At 42.4% G+C, this 19,307-nt stretch overlaps 2 protein-coding genes across 2 annotated transcripts in view; one reads left to right on the top strand and one right to left on the bottom strand.

The window, feature by feature from the left end:
- LOC109467662 (MAM and LDL-receptor class A domain-containing protein 2-like) overlaps positions 1-3,678 on the top strand; it is a 14,224-nt gene extending 10,546 nt beyond the window's left edge. The window contains exons 9-14 of the mRNA XM_019765707.1: positions 570-729; positions 1,119-1,266; positions 1,869-1,953; positions 2,279-2,401; positions 3,037-3,160; positions 3,477-3,678. Of these exons, the coding sequence (XP_019621266.1) occupies positions 570-729; positions 1,119-1,266; positions 1,869-1,953; positions 2,279-2,401; positions 3,037-3,160; positions 3,477-3,678 (842 nt within the window). The remainder of the gene's footprint in view (positions 1-569; positions 730-1,118; positions 1,267-1,868; positions 1,954-2,278; positions 2,402-3,036; positions 3,161-3,476) is intronic.
- Positions 3,679-11,511: 7,833 nt separating this feature from the next.
- The window catches only part of LOC109467661 (MAM and LDL-receptor class A domain-containing protein 2-like), a 16,772-nt gene continuing 8,976 nt past the window's right edge, over positions 11,512-19,307 (bottom strand). The window contains exons 6-7 of the mRNA XM_019765706.1: positions 11,733-11,856; positions 11,512-11,575 (exon numbers count right to left, since the gene is read on the bottom strand). Of these exons, the coding sequence (XP_019621265.1) occupies positions 11,512-11,575; positions 11,733-11,856 (188 nt within the window). The remainder of the gene's footprint in view (positions 11,576-11,732; positions 11,857-19,307) is intronic.

Here is a 19,307-nt window from a genome sequence, read left to right as displayed (position 1 = left end):
ATACACACACGCACACACACATACCTGTGCACTTACACGCACATACACACGCGCACACACACGCACATACATGTGCACACACACACACACACACGCACACACACGTACATACACGCACACACACGCACACATACACGTCAGGGTACAGGCCCGTACACTGCAGAACACGCTGCCTGTAACGGACCATACTACAGGCACAGGTGGGTACTACAGACATGCACATACACGCACACATACGCGTGAAGGACAGCCTCGTACACTGCAGAACACGCTGCCTGTACCTGACCATACACTACAGGCATAGGTGGGTACTACACACACGCACACCAGCTTCGCAGGCACGCGGTGCGGCAGCAGTTAGCTATATCACACCGAACGACTTGTTACACTTAATCTTTGCACATTTGATTGCAGGAGTTGTTTAAAGCTTTCTAGTGATGATGCCCCAACTGTGCTTGGTGGCAACGAGTTCCAGTCTACGATAAATGTTGGAAAATACGATTTTTTTATCGATTCTTTGTTACTAACGATCTGATATTTGAAGGCATGACTGTTTTACCCCCTTGCAGGTTCGGGCTGGTACCTGACCGTGGAGTCTCCGATCGAGCCGTTCTACGCCCAGGCTGCCCGACTGTCTACCCGGCGGCTAGGGGCCTGGGGAGGGGAGGGGGAGATGTGCCTGTCCTTCAGCTACCACATGTCTGAGAAGATACCTGGCTACTTCCCGGAGTAAGTAAACTTACAAATTAGTACTTTTCCCTATTCACGAAACTGGTAGCAATCTTAGAAATGAGACTGAATAGAAAGAAAGAAGCAGAAAAAAGAAGTAGATTTGTGTGTTTATCAGAACTGCTTTGATTTCCTCTTCTGTTTAAACCTATGTCTGCATCTGTAGTGTCAGTCTATACCTGCGTCTACCTGTACTTACGTATTTCTTGTGTATTTTATTCTCACTACTTTAGGAAGTTCCCGGGCAGTACTAACGCCCTGTCTGTGTACGTGACTCCGGATGGCGAGCTGTTACTGTGAATCTGAATATGTGCCTGTGCCTCTTCTATCTTTGTCTTGGTTACTGTGTCTATACTTGTACCTGAAATCTTAATATCTTGTTTTGTTAGGAAGTTCCCGGGCAGTACTAACGCCCTGTCTGTGTACGTGACTCCGGACGGAGAGCTGGGAGAACCGCTGTTCACCGGCTCAGATATCATGGAGGGGGGAGACTGGAGGGAAGTCAGGGTTACCATACCAGCGGAGGGGGAGTTCAGGGTACGTTCTGTGTTTTTTCTTGTATCCAGAGCCGCGCTTATTCAGGCATAGAACTATATAGCTCTGGATACCTCTTGTCTGTGTGAACATCATGCAGGCTACATGGAAGTCAGGCTCACGATACTGGCAGAAGGGGAGTTCAGGGTACGTTTTGTGTGCTTTATCCAGAACCATGATCAGGAACGGTTCAGGATAGTCTACGCGTATCCATAACCGTGCCTGGGGCAAATCTACGTTCTTGGATACGCGGAGACTATCCACAACAGTGCCTGATCCTAGCCCTAACCAGAGGGGGTGTTCAAGGTACGTTCTGTGTGCCTCACAAAAGCTAAGGTGCCGCTACTTTAAAAACAAAATCATATGTTTATGTGTGAACCAGATTCTGGTCATCAGAAGCCTGACGGGGCTGGAAGGAAGTCGGGTTTTATGTATGTATGTATGTACGTATCTATCTATCTATCTATGTATTTTGACCCGTTGTTTGGCACTTATCCTGTCCCAGCATCGATACTGCCAACTAGCGACAGTGTTAAGTACTGCACCTGCCGTCTAGCGGCTGTGTTATGTACTGCACCCATTTGATGGTTTTTTGTTGTTCACAGATCGTGTTCGAGGCTCTGATCTTATCTCAGTACACCGGAGACATCTCCTTAGATGACGTCATGCTGGATGCAGGCCCGTGTGAAGGTAATAGGTCATCAGTTAGAAGTCCCGGTTGTTGTTTTTGTTTGTTTATCTGTTTTTGTTCATCTACTTGTTGTTGTTGCCCGTGTGAAAAGTCTACGTTCGGCTGCTATTTCTGTTTTTTATTAACTAATTTATTGTTGTTCAGGTCTTTTTCATCCCTGTGAAAAGTCCCGGTTTGAGTGCTGTCGTTTTTGTTTATTTATTTATTTGTTATTGTTGTTGTTCAGATCTTGTTCACCCGAGCCAGAAGTCGCGGTTCGGGTGCTCCTGTTTTTGTTTATTTATTTGTTTATTCATTTATTTATTAATTATTGTTGTTGTACAGATCTTGTTCACCCGTGCCAGAAGTCGCGGTTTGGCTGCTGTTCTGACGGCAGGACCAGAGCCAGAGGTCCGTCCGGGGAGGGATGCCAGCGTCTGCAGACTGAAGTCAGAACGGTGCCGAAAGGTAGGTCTGGTCACCCCGTATTTGGTAGATATGCTTTTTTTTTGTATTCCAACATCTAATCAGAAGACGTGGTGACGGAACACTCAAGTTTTTTCGTGGTCGACTCGGAACCAATAGGTCCCGGGTTCGAGTCCTGACATGCCACCGATCTAGGCACTTTACACGACTTCCTCTCTTTACTCAGGTGTAAATGAGTATTGTATTGTTCCCTGTACGTGCGTGTGTTGGTGGCGGCATTAATATAAGTTGAAAAAACTTGAGTGTGCCGTCACCACGTCTTGTGACTACATCTTGGAATATATATTAAAAAAATATGCTTCCATCTGGACAGATGATGGTAGTATTCTAGTGTAACGGCTGTTATATCCAGAACCGTGCTTTATCCAGAACCGTGATACAAAGTACCTTTTTGACTTCTGTCTGCTTTATCCCGAATCATACTTTATCCAGAACCGTGCTTTATCCAGAAACATGCTTTGTCCCCTGTGTTGGTGGTGGCATTGATATAAGTTGAAAAAACTTGAGTGTGCCGTCACTACGTCTTGTGATTACGTGTTTGAAATGAAGAAAAAACGCTATATCTAGAATCCGTGCTTTATCCAGAACCATGACAGATTTTTTTTTCTAAATTTCAGTGACCGTATCAGACTGTACCCTGGAGCTGGGTGACCGGTTTGGGGCCTGCTGGAAAACCTACCAGTCCACAACCTACGCTCTCAGGAAGTCTGGCAAGATGTCAGACGTGCCGGCTTTCTGCGCGTGAGTAAACGACATTTCTTCCGTAAATTATTTTATCAGGATGGTAAATGATTGAACAGTGAATGAAAAAATTTCACTTAATATTTAGAATTTAGAATTTAGAATCTTAAATCTTAAATCTTAAATCTTAAATCTTAAATCTTAAATCTTAAATCTTAAATCTTAAATCTTAAATCTTAAATCTTAAATCTTAAATCTTAAATCTTAAATCTTAAATCTTAAATCTTAAATCTTAAATCTTAAATCTTAAAGATGTAAGATTAGTAGATCTAAGATTAAAAGAACAGACTGGTTATTCTCGATTTATTTCCCTCAGGGCTCACAAGACGCTGTATACCTGTTACTATGACAACGTGGACAGCCTGTGCGCGGACGATCCGGACTTCGGTAACTTCAAGGCCAAGTTGCGCGACGACGTCGGCGGCGTGAACCGGAACTGCAGGCTGGGGCGGAACGGGGTCAGGAGGGGGAGGAGAGCTGTGCAGACGCCCGAGGAGGTCATGCGGATGCTGCGTTAGTGTAAATGGAGTTCTGATCGAACTTTAATTTCGCGGTTTTAAAAAGCCGATAACCCTTCCATCGCGAATTCATGTGAAAAATTCAAGAAAACAAATAAAAAAAACTAGACAGGTAACATCCCTGGGCTGGGCTGGGGATGCCCTAGATAGGGCTTTGCCCAGTATTATATAGAACTAGAACATTTGCGTTAGTGTAAACGGTGTTCTTTAGGGGGCCTAAAGAATTCATACGAATTTTACAAAATACGTACAATCCATTATCCGGAAAGTCCGAAGAAAGTCTGATAAAATCGTCTAAAAGACGTCAAAAATATAAGCCGTAGCCTAAACCTCTGCTTTGAGAGTTGACATTTATAACAATGAGGCTAATTTACATTCAAATAGATTGTTTTTGTTTTGTTGTGATTTGATCACACCTACATTGAGAAGTTTCAGCACGCACAGAACCTTAAGTTTTCTACTGTACTCATCACGCACATTTTCTACTGATAACGCACATTTAAGGCCAGTATCAAAAGACAATTAAAACTCCCTTAACTGAATTACTAAGATTGTCATAGCGGACTTAACTTGATTTGCATATCAAAATCATTTTCAACAGCAATTGTTTCTGTGTATCTTTTACCTGAATGTCGAACATTCGTCTAAGTTACAAGCAGTTAGTAATTCTCAGTATCATGTTCTGTGTATGTTTAGTTGTTAAGTAAAGATTTCATTTCATTGAGTGTGGAAATGCGAATGTTCTGAACGGCAAATCGTTGTGGAGTCGAACCTGATCTGTTCATATATACAAGTAGGTTTTTGATGTGTTGCCTGTTGTGTTGTCATGTCAAAAGATTGGTAGAGAACAAGGAATAAAGGGAACACAACACGATATATTGTTCTGTCTTGGGCCATGCCACACCGACTTAATTTTATGGATGACATCCACAAAAAGCCAGCATGTGCCGGCTTGTCGTGTACGTCGCTATGTACTGCCGCAAATTCACAATACCAGCTTTGTATTCCTGTTGTTTAGTAGCATTGGTAGAACAAGGCATAAAGGGAACACAACAAGATATTTTGTTCTATCTTACACACAGGTAAAAGTTGTACAGGTAAGAAACACATACCTGAGACACACACGTACACGCTTCTGTAGCCGCCATCTTGAAACACACGGTGTAGCAAAACATGACGTCTCAGTTCCAGTCTTTCTTTCAAAGTACTGTCCACTTCTCTTGAGAATTTCCTCGGCAGTGTCTTGAGCGGAAAATCCATCTTAAGATGAAGAAGGAGAGAGTATCCATGGCAACCAAGACGCGTGTGGTAACAACATCTTTAAATCCGCCGTCACAAGTCCCGAAGCACGTAGTATGAATAAAACACAAACTGAAATCTCTGAGCGTCCTTGTAAAAAAACCGCCATCCTTGTGCCACCTGTGCCACCCACTGCAGTTTTAAGGCCTCCTATCAGAGTTTTAAGGCCTCTCACCGCAGTTTGAAGGCCTCCCACCGCAGTTCGTCAGCTTCCAGCATTGATTTGCTAATGAGCTCTGATGACCCCCCCCCCCATTTATTGTCATAAAGTCGTTCCAGGTTTAACCTTCTCCATGCTGCTTAACCCAATAACCTACACAAACTTGGTGCCAATGAGCCACACCTTAGCACTCTAAATGTTAATAAACTCAACCAGAAGATAACAAGAGCTATACTTTGGATAAGACTCAGACTTCAAAGGTCTACCCGTTTAAAGAACCCAACACACATATTGATAACAGAGTAGGGTGAGCACGCACAGATCGCATATATACATGGGATCAGTTATCTACTGATGCAAGTTTTTATTACTCATTGGATCCCAAATATACATACTATGCACATACTGTGAAGCACTAATAATAAACAAGTTTAAGTCACAAGTACAGATTTAGTGCAGGTGACGTTTACTGCCGTACCATACTGGTTTGATGGGCCCGTAAGTGGGGCATCCTGGAGTGCGACTAACACAACCTGCCAACTCTTGTACTCAATAAACGTTAGTCACACAGCCTCTGGCGAGTTGGACACTCTTGGCATAGTTTCAGCCTAACAAATCATTATCATCATCATCTTTCTAATCTCCAAGCAGATTCTACGGTGGCAAGCCTGTAACCATTAGCCAAAGAAGTGACCATTAACGAGATGGGCCACCTTGACATAATTTTAGCTTTTCCCATAAAACAAAATTTAATGTCTCTTAATCAAACTAAAAGGGACCCTACCGTGACACACATGTATGTGTCTAATTTTGTATCTCGTTTTCTTACTTTACTGTCTCTAACTAGATGGATAACCTTGCCCTAATTTCAGCTTTTCCAATAAAATACATGGTTCAGCAACTTCTTGATCAAACTACAAGCAACCCGCGGTGACACACATGTATGTGTCTAATTTTGTATCTCGTTTTCTTACTTAACGGTCGCTAACTAGATGGGCAACCTTGGCATAATTTCAGTTTAACCGATTTAGCACATAACCTGCAGGTATCATACAGCGATACACATGTATATAACTCATTTTCTTACTTTACTTGGCACCATCTGAGATGTAAAAGTACTGCAGATGTATCTTGAACAGTGTTTCACGAGTTGAACAGCCTTGACATACTTACAGCGCCGGTAACAAACTACACGGACATTTACAGACATCCCACGGCGAAACAGATGTTTGTTGCTCATTTAGTCACTCCTCTTTCCTTGGCATCATTTAAGATATACAGCAGATGTAAGGAATACATTAGGCCTTTGGTCCCTAACTAGTTGGCATAATTTCAGCTTTTCCAATAAAATACATGGTTCTCAATCAACTTAAAGGTAACCCGCAGCGACACATATGTATGTGTCTAATTTTGCATCTCAGTTTTTTACTTAACTCTAACTAGTTGGCCAACCTTGGCATAATTTCAGTTTAACCGATAAATACATAAACTGCGGGTGACACACATCCATATAACTCGTTTTGTTACTTTATTTGGCACCATCTAAGATGTACACCAGATGCAAGAATTACAGTCTCTAACTAGGTGGAAAACCTTGACATAGTTTCAGCTTAACAGATGACACACGTGTTTCTAAATTTGAGCCAATTCCGCCCGCAAGTGCCCGACTTTGACGCTGTGTCTCAACAAATTCTTGGCACCATCTTGGCGATCGGTAATCTCCAAGCAGATCCTAGGGTGGCAAAAGACAGTATCAAATTGACCAGGCAGTATCCAAGGGTGGCGTATTGGACCCTCTCTGGCCAATGGATACGGCCCGGCCAATTTGATACTGTCTTTTGTCACCCTAAGATCACAATAGGGTGATGCAAATTTGGTTAAGTCCAATTTCTTGTGTGAGAACTTACAGTTTCAACCCGTTTCATAATGGGTTATACCAACACAGATGGATATTCAAGATTACTATACTTCATCATCATCCACTGTGTTCTGCGTCTACAGGTGAATGGAAATGTCCTGTAGCCGCATTCAGTCTTTCTTTGTCTCTTTCCACCCTGCCTTCTGCCTCGCGAGCTCTCTAAGCTCCTTGAGTTTCTTTTCTGTTGTGAGAGGGCCTAGCCCTCTGCGCTTCAGGTCTCCCTTCAGTAGGCTGAGTAGGTGGATATGTCTACCTCTGCGAGCTTTATATCTCTTAGAGCTAAGGAATGAAAATTCCAGAGCTTTACTTAGTCTAGCATAGATGAAAAAAATGACAGAAACCATAGGAATAGCTCGCACTTCTGTACTTTTATTCAGCACAAAACACGGAACAGCCGAATCTTAGCTGCCTTTAAACACACCTTCTGTGCAGAAATCTGTTTCCCTTCTGTTAACACTGTTTTTTCTGTGCAAAATCTGGTTTAACGGAGATTCCGACGGATTTAAAACGTTAGACAAATATGTATTACAGGTGAAATGTTTCAATGAGTCACATTTTGTTGTTACTTTAGCTTATTTCAAGATTTCAAAATCAAAAAGCTTATTTCAAGATTCCAAAATCAAGATTCCAAAATCATTTCCAGTTGCTTGAGTATCTGTTTTTTGGCGTATCGTATTACCTGGATGTCTAACCTTCATCGACGTTTAGCTTATTACATTTGTATGAATGGCATAGTACAAATCTTACGAATTGATGTCATACATCTATCTGACCAACCAATGGTTAACAAAGTTAAAGTTGCAAACTCACACATGTTGATGGGTTAGCATTTAAGGATCAGGCACGTATAAGGTTGGTAGCATGGAATGAATGAAATTGAAAGTTGAAAACAGATTTCTACTTAATCAAACATGTATATGTCAATAAATCAATCAACCCATCCATCGATAACCAATCGATCAACTAATTAATTGATGTTTAAAGTAAAAACTTTTTGTTTCACTTGACACTGCAAGGATTTTAGACACTGAACAAGACTATTTCTTGAGAGGGGTGAAGGAAGCCATATACATCAGGGCCCATCACCCTTCATTGAACCGCGACGGGGGCCGACATCGTCTACCAGATACCTTTGACCCAGTGTTGACGTCACACTTCAAAGAAGCCACGTGACAAGCCTCACTGGGTCAGTCTACTGAGGAAGACCAGAGTGACTGGTGGAAAGCTCTAGGTGAGAGAATTTTTTTGTGTTGGACCAAAAGTTTTAACTTTAAACATGACTAACTACCAACACAGATGAACTTTCATGATAGTCATTAATTGATGGTTTATCAGATGGAGGGTAAGGTCCTGAACAGTTTTGGCTGAACCGTCTAACGTACACTTCAGTCCACTTAGTTCGTTTTGCTATTTTATAATAGTCTCCATCAGGCTAACACCGAGAACAATCGGCCTGGGGAGTTGGGCTAGCCTCTTCCAGGCTTCGGGAGGCGGCCGGAAGGAGTAGAATTTGGCCAAATACAGAGAGATCATGCCGGATACGGCAAACTGTACTCTTAAGCGGACCAACTCACCCGCAATGTTATCTCTATTTGGTCAAATTCTACTCTTTCCAGCCGCATCCCGAAGCCTGGAAGAGGCTAGATTTTGGCCACCGCAGAGTTTGCCTTTGTTAAGCTATCTATTGACAATGCCCCTACTGTACTTGGTGACAGCGAGTTCCACTCTGCGATAGTTCTAGGGTAGAATTAATTCTTGAACACCTCAATCTTTGGTTGGTAACTCTGCTGGTAGTTGAATTTCTTGTTCTCTTCTAGGCTGGTATTAGGTACTTACATTGTACGGTTGGAATGAAACCCTAACAGTGAACCAACTCCCCCAGCCGCATTTTTGCCGAATGTTACTATCCTAACCCCCTTTGCAAGGCCTGGTGGAGGCTAGCGTTTATGCAAATAATACTAGCAATGAAAGTATACAGTGATAATAAAAGCAGAACCTCGGTTCTTCTACTGGCAATGGGATAAGCAATGCATAATGATGATATTGTATAGATATTTGATTGACATGTATAATGTTATACAATGACTAAATAATTCACACCAACTCCCCATAACCTCCTGGTTTGAACATAAAACTGTTGAACACCGGAACTATCCTCACGATTTTTGTAGAAACACATTTGGACATTATTTTTTAAAAAACATTCAGACCTAAACATGTGGCTTGTATGGTGGGGCTACTAGTGATACTTCAATCGGTCACACTTTTGTATTTCAGAGTTTTCAAGCCTAGTTCCTTTTCGTTTGTGTCCAAAAGTATGGTGCCAAGATTTTCACTCGGTGTGGAAAATGTTTGGTTTCGTCCAAAACATTAAGAATTTGTAAATAAAACCACCCATTGTGCGCGTTAAAAGTCGTTGAATCGGATGGTCTGTTGTGTGTCGTTTAATGTTCATGAACCGTACCAGATGGAACTTTTCAGATGGAACTTTTTGTATTCCAGAAACGTCCCAATCTAGGCCTGAATGGGTTAGGGTTAGGATCAGACACAGTTCTGGATAGCCTCTACGGTATCCAAGAAATGTAGATTTGTCCCAGATATGTCCAGGACTGTCCAGAATCGTGGCTGAAAACGGTTCTGGATAAAACAAGTTTCAGGATAAAGCACGGTTCTGGATAAGACATGGTTCTGAATAAAATTAAAGCACGGTTCTGGATAAAACAGTACATAGCAAATGTTTGTCTCCACTATAGTCACTCACTGCTAGACACAAAGTACGAATGTGTAATACTGAGATTAAAATGTTTAATTTTCCTTTTGGTTGACAGTTTTTGGGTAAAATATGGTTTGATCCACGATTAATGAATGGACTCCTACACAAAAGAGTCCCTCCCCCCTTCCCAATTTTCTGACCCCCCCCTCCAGACGTATGCCCTCACCCCCTCTTTAGCCAAGAACTCTGTATCCCCCTTAGCCAACAACCCCACGCCCCCCCCACACCCTTCCCTCAAGTTAACACCCCATTTTCACTAGCGACCAGCAACCCAAATTGAACTCATGTGATCCTTCATTTCAAAACATATGAAACGTAAAAGAAAAACTGTTTCTTATCTACAAAATTCGTCGAACGATCTGTCAAATCTTGTCTTTCAGTGATTTCCCAGCGGTCTCTCAGTGATCTTTCAGCGGTCCTTCAATGGTTGCTCAGGCTCTAGTGGAAGTGTTGTTGTTTGTGTGTTCACGGCAGCATCTCCATGAGGTCAGCTGGGGTCATGGGGATGATGGAATGTCTCCTGGCGCGACCTCTGCGCCCGCGACGCCCGTTCTTACAGTAGTCCTCGATGTAACTGCAGGGGGGAGGGGGGGTAAAAATGGTTTGAGAAGTTAGCAGTAGTACTTTCTTCAACTCTTAGGGCAAAAATGTGAGCAATTTGGGGTTAATTTAAAAGGCCTAGTCAGAAAAAAATCCGACAACCAATTGATTCCACTGGTGTGGCCTCAGATGTACCTGACACCATGTCTAGTCATTGGAGTATAAAAAGAAATAGGGTTTGAAACCTGTCAGAATAAACTAGAGAAGTAACATTTGCAAAGCAAATGCATAATGTTTACCTTCGGACATGGTCTGCTCTGTTAATTCTTACTCAAACATATTCACATACATGTACTACTAGTATATGGTGACAGGAGCAGAGCAGACCATGAAATTGCAACATTATGTAACCCAACACCAGTCACCATGGTGACAGACGTCAACAAATCATGTCATTGATCAGACTCAGAGGTCACTGTTTGGAGAAGAAGAAGAAGAAACGGAGCAAAAACAATATTTTTCCTTTGGTAAACATAATGAATGAAAAGAATATGTAAGCACAAGTACCTGACATCTCGGCGCAGTGTGGCCTTGAATGAGCTGTAGTTGCGGTTCTCTCCGCACAGCGTCGCTACACCAGAGTAGTAACAGGAGTACAGCTGCTCGTGTGCTCTGCAGAAAAAAAATAACATTCCTTACTCTTAGAGAAAAAAATCAAAAGGTTTTTTTTTATTCCAACATTTCATGACTAGACATGGCGATGGCACACTCAATTTATATCAACTTATTTTATGCCGCCACCAACGCAGAGTACAAATACAGTAATTTTCACTTGAGTCAAGTGAGGAAAGTCGTGTAAAGTGCCTTTCCAAATGGCACAAGATCAGTGGCATGTCAGGACTCGAACCCGGGACCTCTTGGTTCCAAGTCAAGCACTCTACTGCTATGCCACGCAACCCCACCCAGGGGTCATGATCATACCTCTATTTGTTCTAAGGCGAACACTCTTTAGGAAACCTCCAAACTGACCTGCAGGCTCCCCTGACAGCATCCCGGCCACCCCTGGCCCGGATTCTCCCAGTCTCAGCCTTGTACAACTCACAAACAAACAAACAAACAAACAAACAAACAACTAACAAACAACTAACCTGCATGCTCCCCTGACTGTATCCCTGCCACCTCTCGCCCGGATTCTCCCAGTTTCAGCCTTGTACAACAAACAAACAAACAAACAAACAAACAAACAGACGGCTCACCTGCAGGCTCCCCTGACCGCATCCCTGCCTCCCCTCGCCCGGATCCGCCCAGTTTCAGCCTTGTACAACAAACAAACAAACAAACAAACAAACAAACAGACGACTAACCTGCATGCTCCCCTGACTGCATCCCGGCCTCCCCTTGCCCGGATCCGCCCAGTCTCAGCCTTGTAGCGTTTCCAACAGTCCAGAAACTCTTCCCCCAGGAACATCACACAGCTGTCTCCCAGCACTGGGGAGAACCAATCAATAACCAATAATCAATAATCCATCCATCAATCAATCAATCAATCTGAAACTCTTCCCCCAGGAACATCACACAGCTGTCTCCCAGCACTGGGGTATCAATCAATAGAGAGAACTTTATTGCAAATCCATACCATGACATAACAGGTGAATATCACCTCTTCAAGATGTCAAACCTGACACCAGACTGTAAGGTTTGAGCCACTCACACCGGGAAGGACCCCTACTCTTTTTCTTAAAGTGCGGTGGGTTCTTTAACGCGTGGGGTGTGGCTTTGAGTTTCCTAAACACGGGACCTCCATTTAACGTCCTATCCGAGGGACGTCCCTAACCGAAGCTAGGTACCCATTTACATGAGTCAAATGAGGAGAGTCATGTAAAATGCCTTTAAGTTAATAGTTTCCCAAGGGCACACGATCAGTGACATCGGGCAGGATTCGAACCCGGGGCCTCTTAGGCCTGGGGCAAACATGCTACCGCTACGCCACATGACCCCACAATGAACAGCCTCCAGTTTAATTCCGGACTTCCAGTTTAATTCCGGACTGGCCTCCCATATCTCAGCCACCTTACACCCTGATGGGCTAAAATTGCAAACTATAGGTAAAAATGATGTAAGAAATACGTAGCCACCATCGATTGCCCCCTGGGGATTAATCTAAATTTGCAACATTATGCATAATTATGCATAATTATGCATAATTATGCATAAGGGTTTGAGGGTTATGCATAATTATGCATAATGGTCAAGAGTTATGCATAATGCTTCAAACAGTTATGCATAATTGTTCATAAGGCTTCCAAGGGTTATGCATAATTATGCATAACTGTTCTCAGGCTTATGCATAATTATGCATAACTGTTCTCAGGCTTATGCATAATTATGCATAACTGTTCTCAGGCTTATGCATAATTATGCATAATAGTGGAATTTTCCAAGTTACGCTCTGTTTACCATTGGTTTTGCTGTTATATCTGTTGTGTTGTGTTGACTGTAGTTTGTTTGTTTGTTTGTTTGTTTTAGGATCTCCATCAGTGTGAATTTCACACTACTCTTGTCCGTAGTGAATAATCAGATAAGTACTAGTATTTGGACCATCGCACACCAGGGCATGCCCCTTCTCTTTTTCAAAAGGTGTGGTTTGTTACAACACTACATGGACTCTTAGCTGGTGAGTTACACTGGCCAAAGGGTGGCCAAGGTTTAACTGGCCTTTCTTATTAGGTAGGTCAACTTCTCTCTGTTTGTAGACCCCGTTCACCTTCAAAAAGATGGATCCGGATTGACCACGGACCCCGATCGAAATTATTGAAATTCAGTCAATCCAGATCAGTTTTTGCAGTGTGAACACTCAAATCCAGATTGATTTTCTCCCATCCCGATCCAAAAGTAATCCACCTCGAGGAGGTAGTTCAAGACACTTGCGGCGGGATCAGGCGTAACCGCGAGTGTGAACACAAAATGGATTGGCTTCCGATGCCTGGTGTGATGCAAAGTACCACAAAAATAACCGATCAGCCTATAATATCATTAGACATGGACCTTGTAAGATGCTGTGAATACATTGCCAATCAAGTATGAATAGAAAACACGCAGTTACATGTTTTCCCCCAAGTTACTAACTTTACGCTCGAAAGTTGAATGGCGAGTGGGATCACAGTCTTTTTAGTGAATGTTACAACCCGCAAAATATCAGCCTTCACGCAACGGGAGCTAAATCCTGGCCACTCAAACATGTTCACAGAGGAAATCAGTCCTATCTGGCAAAATAGATCCTAAAAGGATATAATTTGTTGAAACTGTCACAGATGGCCTAATATAAGCTACTTCTAATATTGCCCTAACGTTAAACTGTTACATCAGATGTATTCGTTTTCTTCTGTCGTTGGTCTATATTTCTGCCTAGATTCCACGTTGTATAAACTTTTTGAGTTCCTTCTTAAGCAAAATTTCTGGCGCAGTTGCAGCGGTTCTGGCGTGGTCAAGATGATGGGCAATCTGCATTTGAAATGCGGTGACTTGAAACACAAAAAAAAAGCAATTTAACTGCAAATCTAAGTGTTAGCAACAAGGATGTAGTGTTTGCCCACACAGCTGAGCAGCATATACATATTGTATAGTCAAATTTTTATAATGGAGCATTGGGTTTTTCTCTGCTGCATAGAAGTTTACCCTTACAGTCATGTTACGAGAAGTTTCTAAACGGGAACAAACTATGCGGCTGCAGATGTCTTACTGAGGGACGACTGTACTGTGTGTGCAAGATGTTGGTTAGCTTGAGGAATGAATCCCCTTCAATTTATACCTCTAGATCTGGGAGGAGGTTTGAAACTTTTTACTGAGCACAATGCTACTAAAATTGGCTCACTTTGCATATTGATTCTGACAAGAGTTATCCTACAGGTATGAAGTGGCACAGGGAACAATTTTCCTGCAGCCTTTTTGTAGTGCCCATTCATGCTCTCCATGTTATGAAGGACAATCTTCCCTTCCCCCTGTGCAGTGCTGAAAGCGTTTACCATCATCCAACATGGTAGTCATTTTTGAATTACATTGATTCTGGTAGTTTGGTACAAAGTTTCCAATAGTTGTCAGAGAGTAGATTCTATTTTATTCAACTGGAAGAAGTGAAAATTTCATGTGCATTGTATATGCCTCAAGAAAGGCTTCACATGTCTTAATTACACGCTGGATTAGCCAGCTAATCCTTGGGAGACCCTCACACTCACAGTGCAGTTGGGTGGACTCTGGTACAAATGTAGGCCCTCTGGTCAGGGGATAAATCATTTAGCAACACCAGAAGCCAGACACATGCTGTTTGGGGACCACCTCTATTTATTCTTAGGAGGTCTCCTGATACCTCCTTATCTAGGGCAGATGAGGCCATGACAAGCAAGCCCACAATTTTCTACCACAGTTGCTTCTTGGAGATCATGTTACAAGCCAACCCTAGCATGCTAACCAGTAGTAGGCATTTTGTTGGTCTACTAAAAAGGTTACGAAAAAATTGCAGAACTTTTGAAACTTAAAAAATCACTAGTGGATGGGTTATAGTATTGAAAACTAAACTTGTAAGTAATATTTTCATAATTTACCAAGGATATACATTTTGTAATGTCCTTCTTAAAGCATAGTCTTGATGTCAGACTGTTTCCAGTATTTTAAACACATTGTCTAGTATACAGTCAAACTTGTAAAAGTGACCACCTCTCCGTGAATAGTTTCATCAGGTTAGTAAGTCACTGAGTAGAGAGAGACTCTCTTTACACAAGTCTTTTATTCAACATTTCGGTGACTGTCTCTCACCTTCCTCAGGGCAACCGTGGACCTGTTCTCTGTGTTCTCTGTAAATGCTTTGATCTCATAACTGACCACAATTTTGTATATATGCAACTCCTTTGTTTGGCATTATAGTGATACAGTTCCCTGTAACCATGATGCATTTGGGAATGCTGTGTAGCAGCGACACCTCACACCTGTGCTGCAATGCAATGTGAAGTCCGACAATTGCCCTGAGAAGGTGACAGACGGTCACCGAAACGTCAGCTGAATAAAAGACTTGGTTGTGTAGAAAATGTCTCTTAGTCATGATCAGTGACCACCTCTATAAGCCGGCCATCTGGTCATAATGACAGCTTTTTCTCATTCCCAAATTTTACGGCATACATGTATGTTGTAAGACAACCACTTGTCCAATGCCACCACGACTGGCACTATATTTGGGGGATGCACATCATGGCTCAACCTCTGCATATGACGACCATGCCATTTTCAAATGTGGCAGAAAACGTTTTTGATGATAGCTAGCAAGAAGTCTTGATGGAAGCGGCCAGTTTGCCATTGATTAGACAGCATGGCCATCTTTGTGCAATACAAAATCAGGTACCAGCTGGGTCACTTTGGGTCAGCAGTCTAGAGTAGAGTATAGTATTGTACACTGGGTGGGAATTTTGCTGAGGTTTTCTTGGCTTTCACATACATGTATCTCCTCGTCCTTGCCATACTTTTTGTATAAGAAGACCACTTTTCCTTGGTCCCGAGTGCTCGAAAAGTTACAGTATGTACATGTACATGTACAAACGTAGGTCAGCTCTTCTGCCCCATGTCCAACAAGGGGCATGTACATTTTGTAATGCACACACATACTGGCCAGGTACATGTAAGATAACTACATGTATATGTAACTGTAAGGCAGATTTGGTTCCTCAGGAATAAGGCAGTAATATGCTGGATTCCTCCCTTGCTTGTTTACTGAAGCACTCCACCCTGGCAGCTAGGGTAACACAAGTGTAATCCTCTTCCTCTGACTTCTAGCAGTAGAGGTCGTCACACCAAATTAACACTCAAGTCAATGATTGGCCAGGAGTTTCCCCACTGGACATCCATGTGTGGAGATCTCGAGAGAAACTAGGTCACCACAGGTCAACCCTATCTCCTTACACATCCCTAGGCTGGCCTGTGTGTCAGAGCTGCCCAGGCAGTGTCTGTAACACTAACTTCTTTAGTACCTTGTGAGTCATTCAAATTCCACCAACAATTTCAACTTTGTGGGTAACTTCACATGGATCATTTGAACAAGGAGGTTAACATTAGAAGGTTCATCTTTAACCTCCTTATTTAGGCCACTGCAAGTAATTTCTATAAACCCTCATCAACATATGTATATACATATCATTGACATTGACATTAGACATTGGTGGTGGTGTCAGACAGCTGATACTAGAATAAAGAAAGCCCCTCTTTTCACTGATCCTAATCACCAGGTCAATATTACTGACTGCCCAACATAGTCACTCTAGAGTTCCTCTTTAGAGTAGAGTAGAGTAGAGTAGAGTAGAGTAGATCTTTAGACGGTGTGGTTCCCTAGCCTGGGTGCCAAACCCATAGCACACTGGACACAATATATCTCAGTGAGCCAGTTGTGCTTGCCTTCCAGTGTGTTCAGTGAATTCTCCAAGCAGATGTTAGGCTACAAAAGTGTGATGTTTTCTAGCTGGGTGAGATGCCTGTATCCAGTGTCTAAAAAAAGTAACTTTTCAAGCATTTGTTGGCCTAGAAAATTGGCCTCCCTCTAACTCATTTCTAGAAGTTTCCAAAGTGTGGGAGGCCTGGATAAAAGAAATGAAAGGCCACAGGAAAAATTGCTTTCCTTTGATGAGGTGATTAGAATTGAAGTCAGTCTGCTGCATGTTGGGTAGCCTCGCAGCCTGTGCACACAGGATAACTTTCAGCCTAATGTGCTGTGTGTCTGACATCCAGGCTAGCCTTTGGGCTGTCACTATTCTTTACAGTAAGTTTATTTCAGCAGATTCACAGAAAATTAGACAGAGACTGGGATTGATATACATTTTGACATCAATGTTGTCATAAAGTGATGAATAGAAATTCTTCAAGATGCAATTCAATGTTAGCTCAGAATTTCAGTTTCCTCTGCAATTTCTATTAGTACGAAACAAACTGATGAGGTGTGACTTCACGAACCATGCTCACTGAGATACTTTGTCTAGCCTGGGTGCCAAACCCATAGCACACTGGACACAAATAAAGTATCTCATTGAGATACTTTGTGTCCAGTGTGCTATGGGTCTGGCAAACAGGCTATACTATGTCCAGTGTGCTATTGGTTTGGCACCCAGGCTACACGAAAGCTGGTTCACTGGGATAACCAAAAGGTCAGACTATCCTTAGAACAACAAAGACCTCACTGGTGTTCAGTCCCAGTGGGATGTCTCAGCACACTCACTCAGGGCTGGCATGGCTGGGGTTAGGCTGAGGTCACAGAAAAGAAAGGTGCCATATCATATGTCATTGAGTCTCCATGTTCTCAATGTCAGGCAATCTGTTCTGTCAGGAACTGGGAAGAGTACAACTATAGTTCTACAGTTTAAAGAGGGCCTGCAAGGGGGGGTCCGGACAACGCTCTACGCTGAATTCGGAAACCCTCGATTACGCTTTACGATAACTTCCAAATGGCTACAACGCATTACGTAGAACTAAAACGGCGAATACGCTATACGTAGGAGTAAAACGGACAATTACGCTCTACGGAAAAGGGCTTACGGGCCTCCTTTAACTTATTATAGGACCTACATTATAAGGCAAGTTGGGTTTAAAATTGCAGAGATCTCTAGATATGGGAGGTCAGTCCCAAATTATACTGGGGAGTGTTTCCTGCGCACTAGAGCAAGCTGGAAGATTTGATGGCTATGCCAAATTTTGTACAAAAGGGGGTTCTAGGAATACCAGACGAGTATATTGAGAATGTGGTCACTTAAAAAACAACTTCAAAACAGTCAGGTTTTTTTTTATTACTAGTATGTCTTTCCACGTTTGTCTTTCTACATTTCCTGTTCAGAACAACATGCCCCCAAGGAAATTACACGACAGCCCCCCCTCAGTTAGCACTTAACTCTGGGAAGGAAGTAGTGTTCTGTTGTACACAGTACAGGAACTTTAATCTGCAACTAAATGTTGCAGTGTGTTATATCATTGTTGGATATTAGAGCCTCGCCTTATAATTAGTAACATAATGCTACAGTACAAGCAACATTCCAGTCAAAGGTTTTGGAAATAAAATGCTGGCTCAGAGATCCAGCCCCCAGGGAGCACTGTTTGTTTAAGAGGATAGCCATTTCACAGCCATGAGACTTCCAGCTATAATAGATATGGATACTAGACTAACACCTAATTAGCTCCATGATATGGCAAATCAGATTTGAAAGGAAGGGTTGGTGAAATTGTAGCCTCCACATCTGACCAGTGTTATGAAATACATTACATGTAACATTACTACACTGATTGTTACCAAGGATAGCAAGTGGTCATAACCAAGCAATGACAAAAAAAGCATGTCTCAGAAATAAGCTATTTGAGCTGTGAACCATCCCGAGGCGGGCCTAGTCATTTGAAGGGGAAACACACTTCTCCATACAAGTACACAGGTACATGTAGGGAAGGCCCTGTGTGCTTAACACTAAATGCGGGATATGGCAGAGCTTGTACTGTATTAGCATTAGAAGAATGTGGAGACTTCTGAGTCACTCTGCTATTTTCATTGACAACCCATACACGTCACTTGTAAGACCGAACCTAGAATACGCTGCGACAGTATGGGATCCATATACAAAGAAAGACAAAGACAAATTGGAAAGGGTACAGAATCAAGCTGCAAGATTCTGTATGAACAACTATGTAAGAGGTGCTAGTGTCACGGAAATGAAAAGAAACCTACAGTGGACCTCACTTGAAGACAGAAGAAAGATGTCTAGACTATGCATGATGTACAAAATGACTAATAAACTGGTGGATGTCCCAACTACTAAGTACCTAATACCAGCTCAGAAGAGAACAAGAAATAGCCACGCATTCAAGTACCAGAGTTATCAACCAAGGATTGAGGTGTTCAAGAATTCATTCTTTCCTAGAACTATCGCAGA

This window comes from Branchiostoma belcheri, unplaced genomic scaffold (assembly GCF_001625305.1).
Source record: "Branchiostoma belcheri isolate BF01 breed outbred unplaced genomic scaffold, Haploidv18h27 scaffold187, whole genome shotgun sequence".
Lineage (NCBI taxonomy): Eukaryota > Metazoa > Chordata > Leptocardii > Amphioxiformes > Branchiostomatidae > Branchiostoma > Branchiostoma belcheri.
Note: the sequence above shows the minus strand (reverse complement) of the source record. Positions and strands in the feature narration are given on the sequence as shown.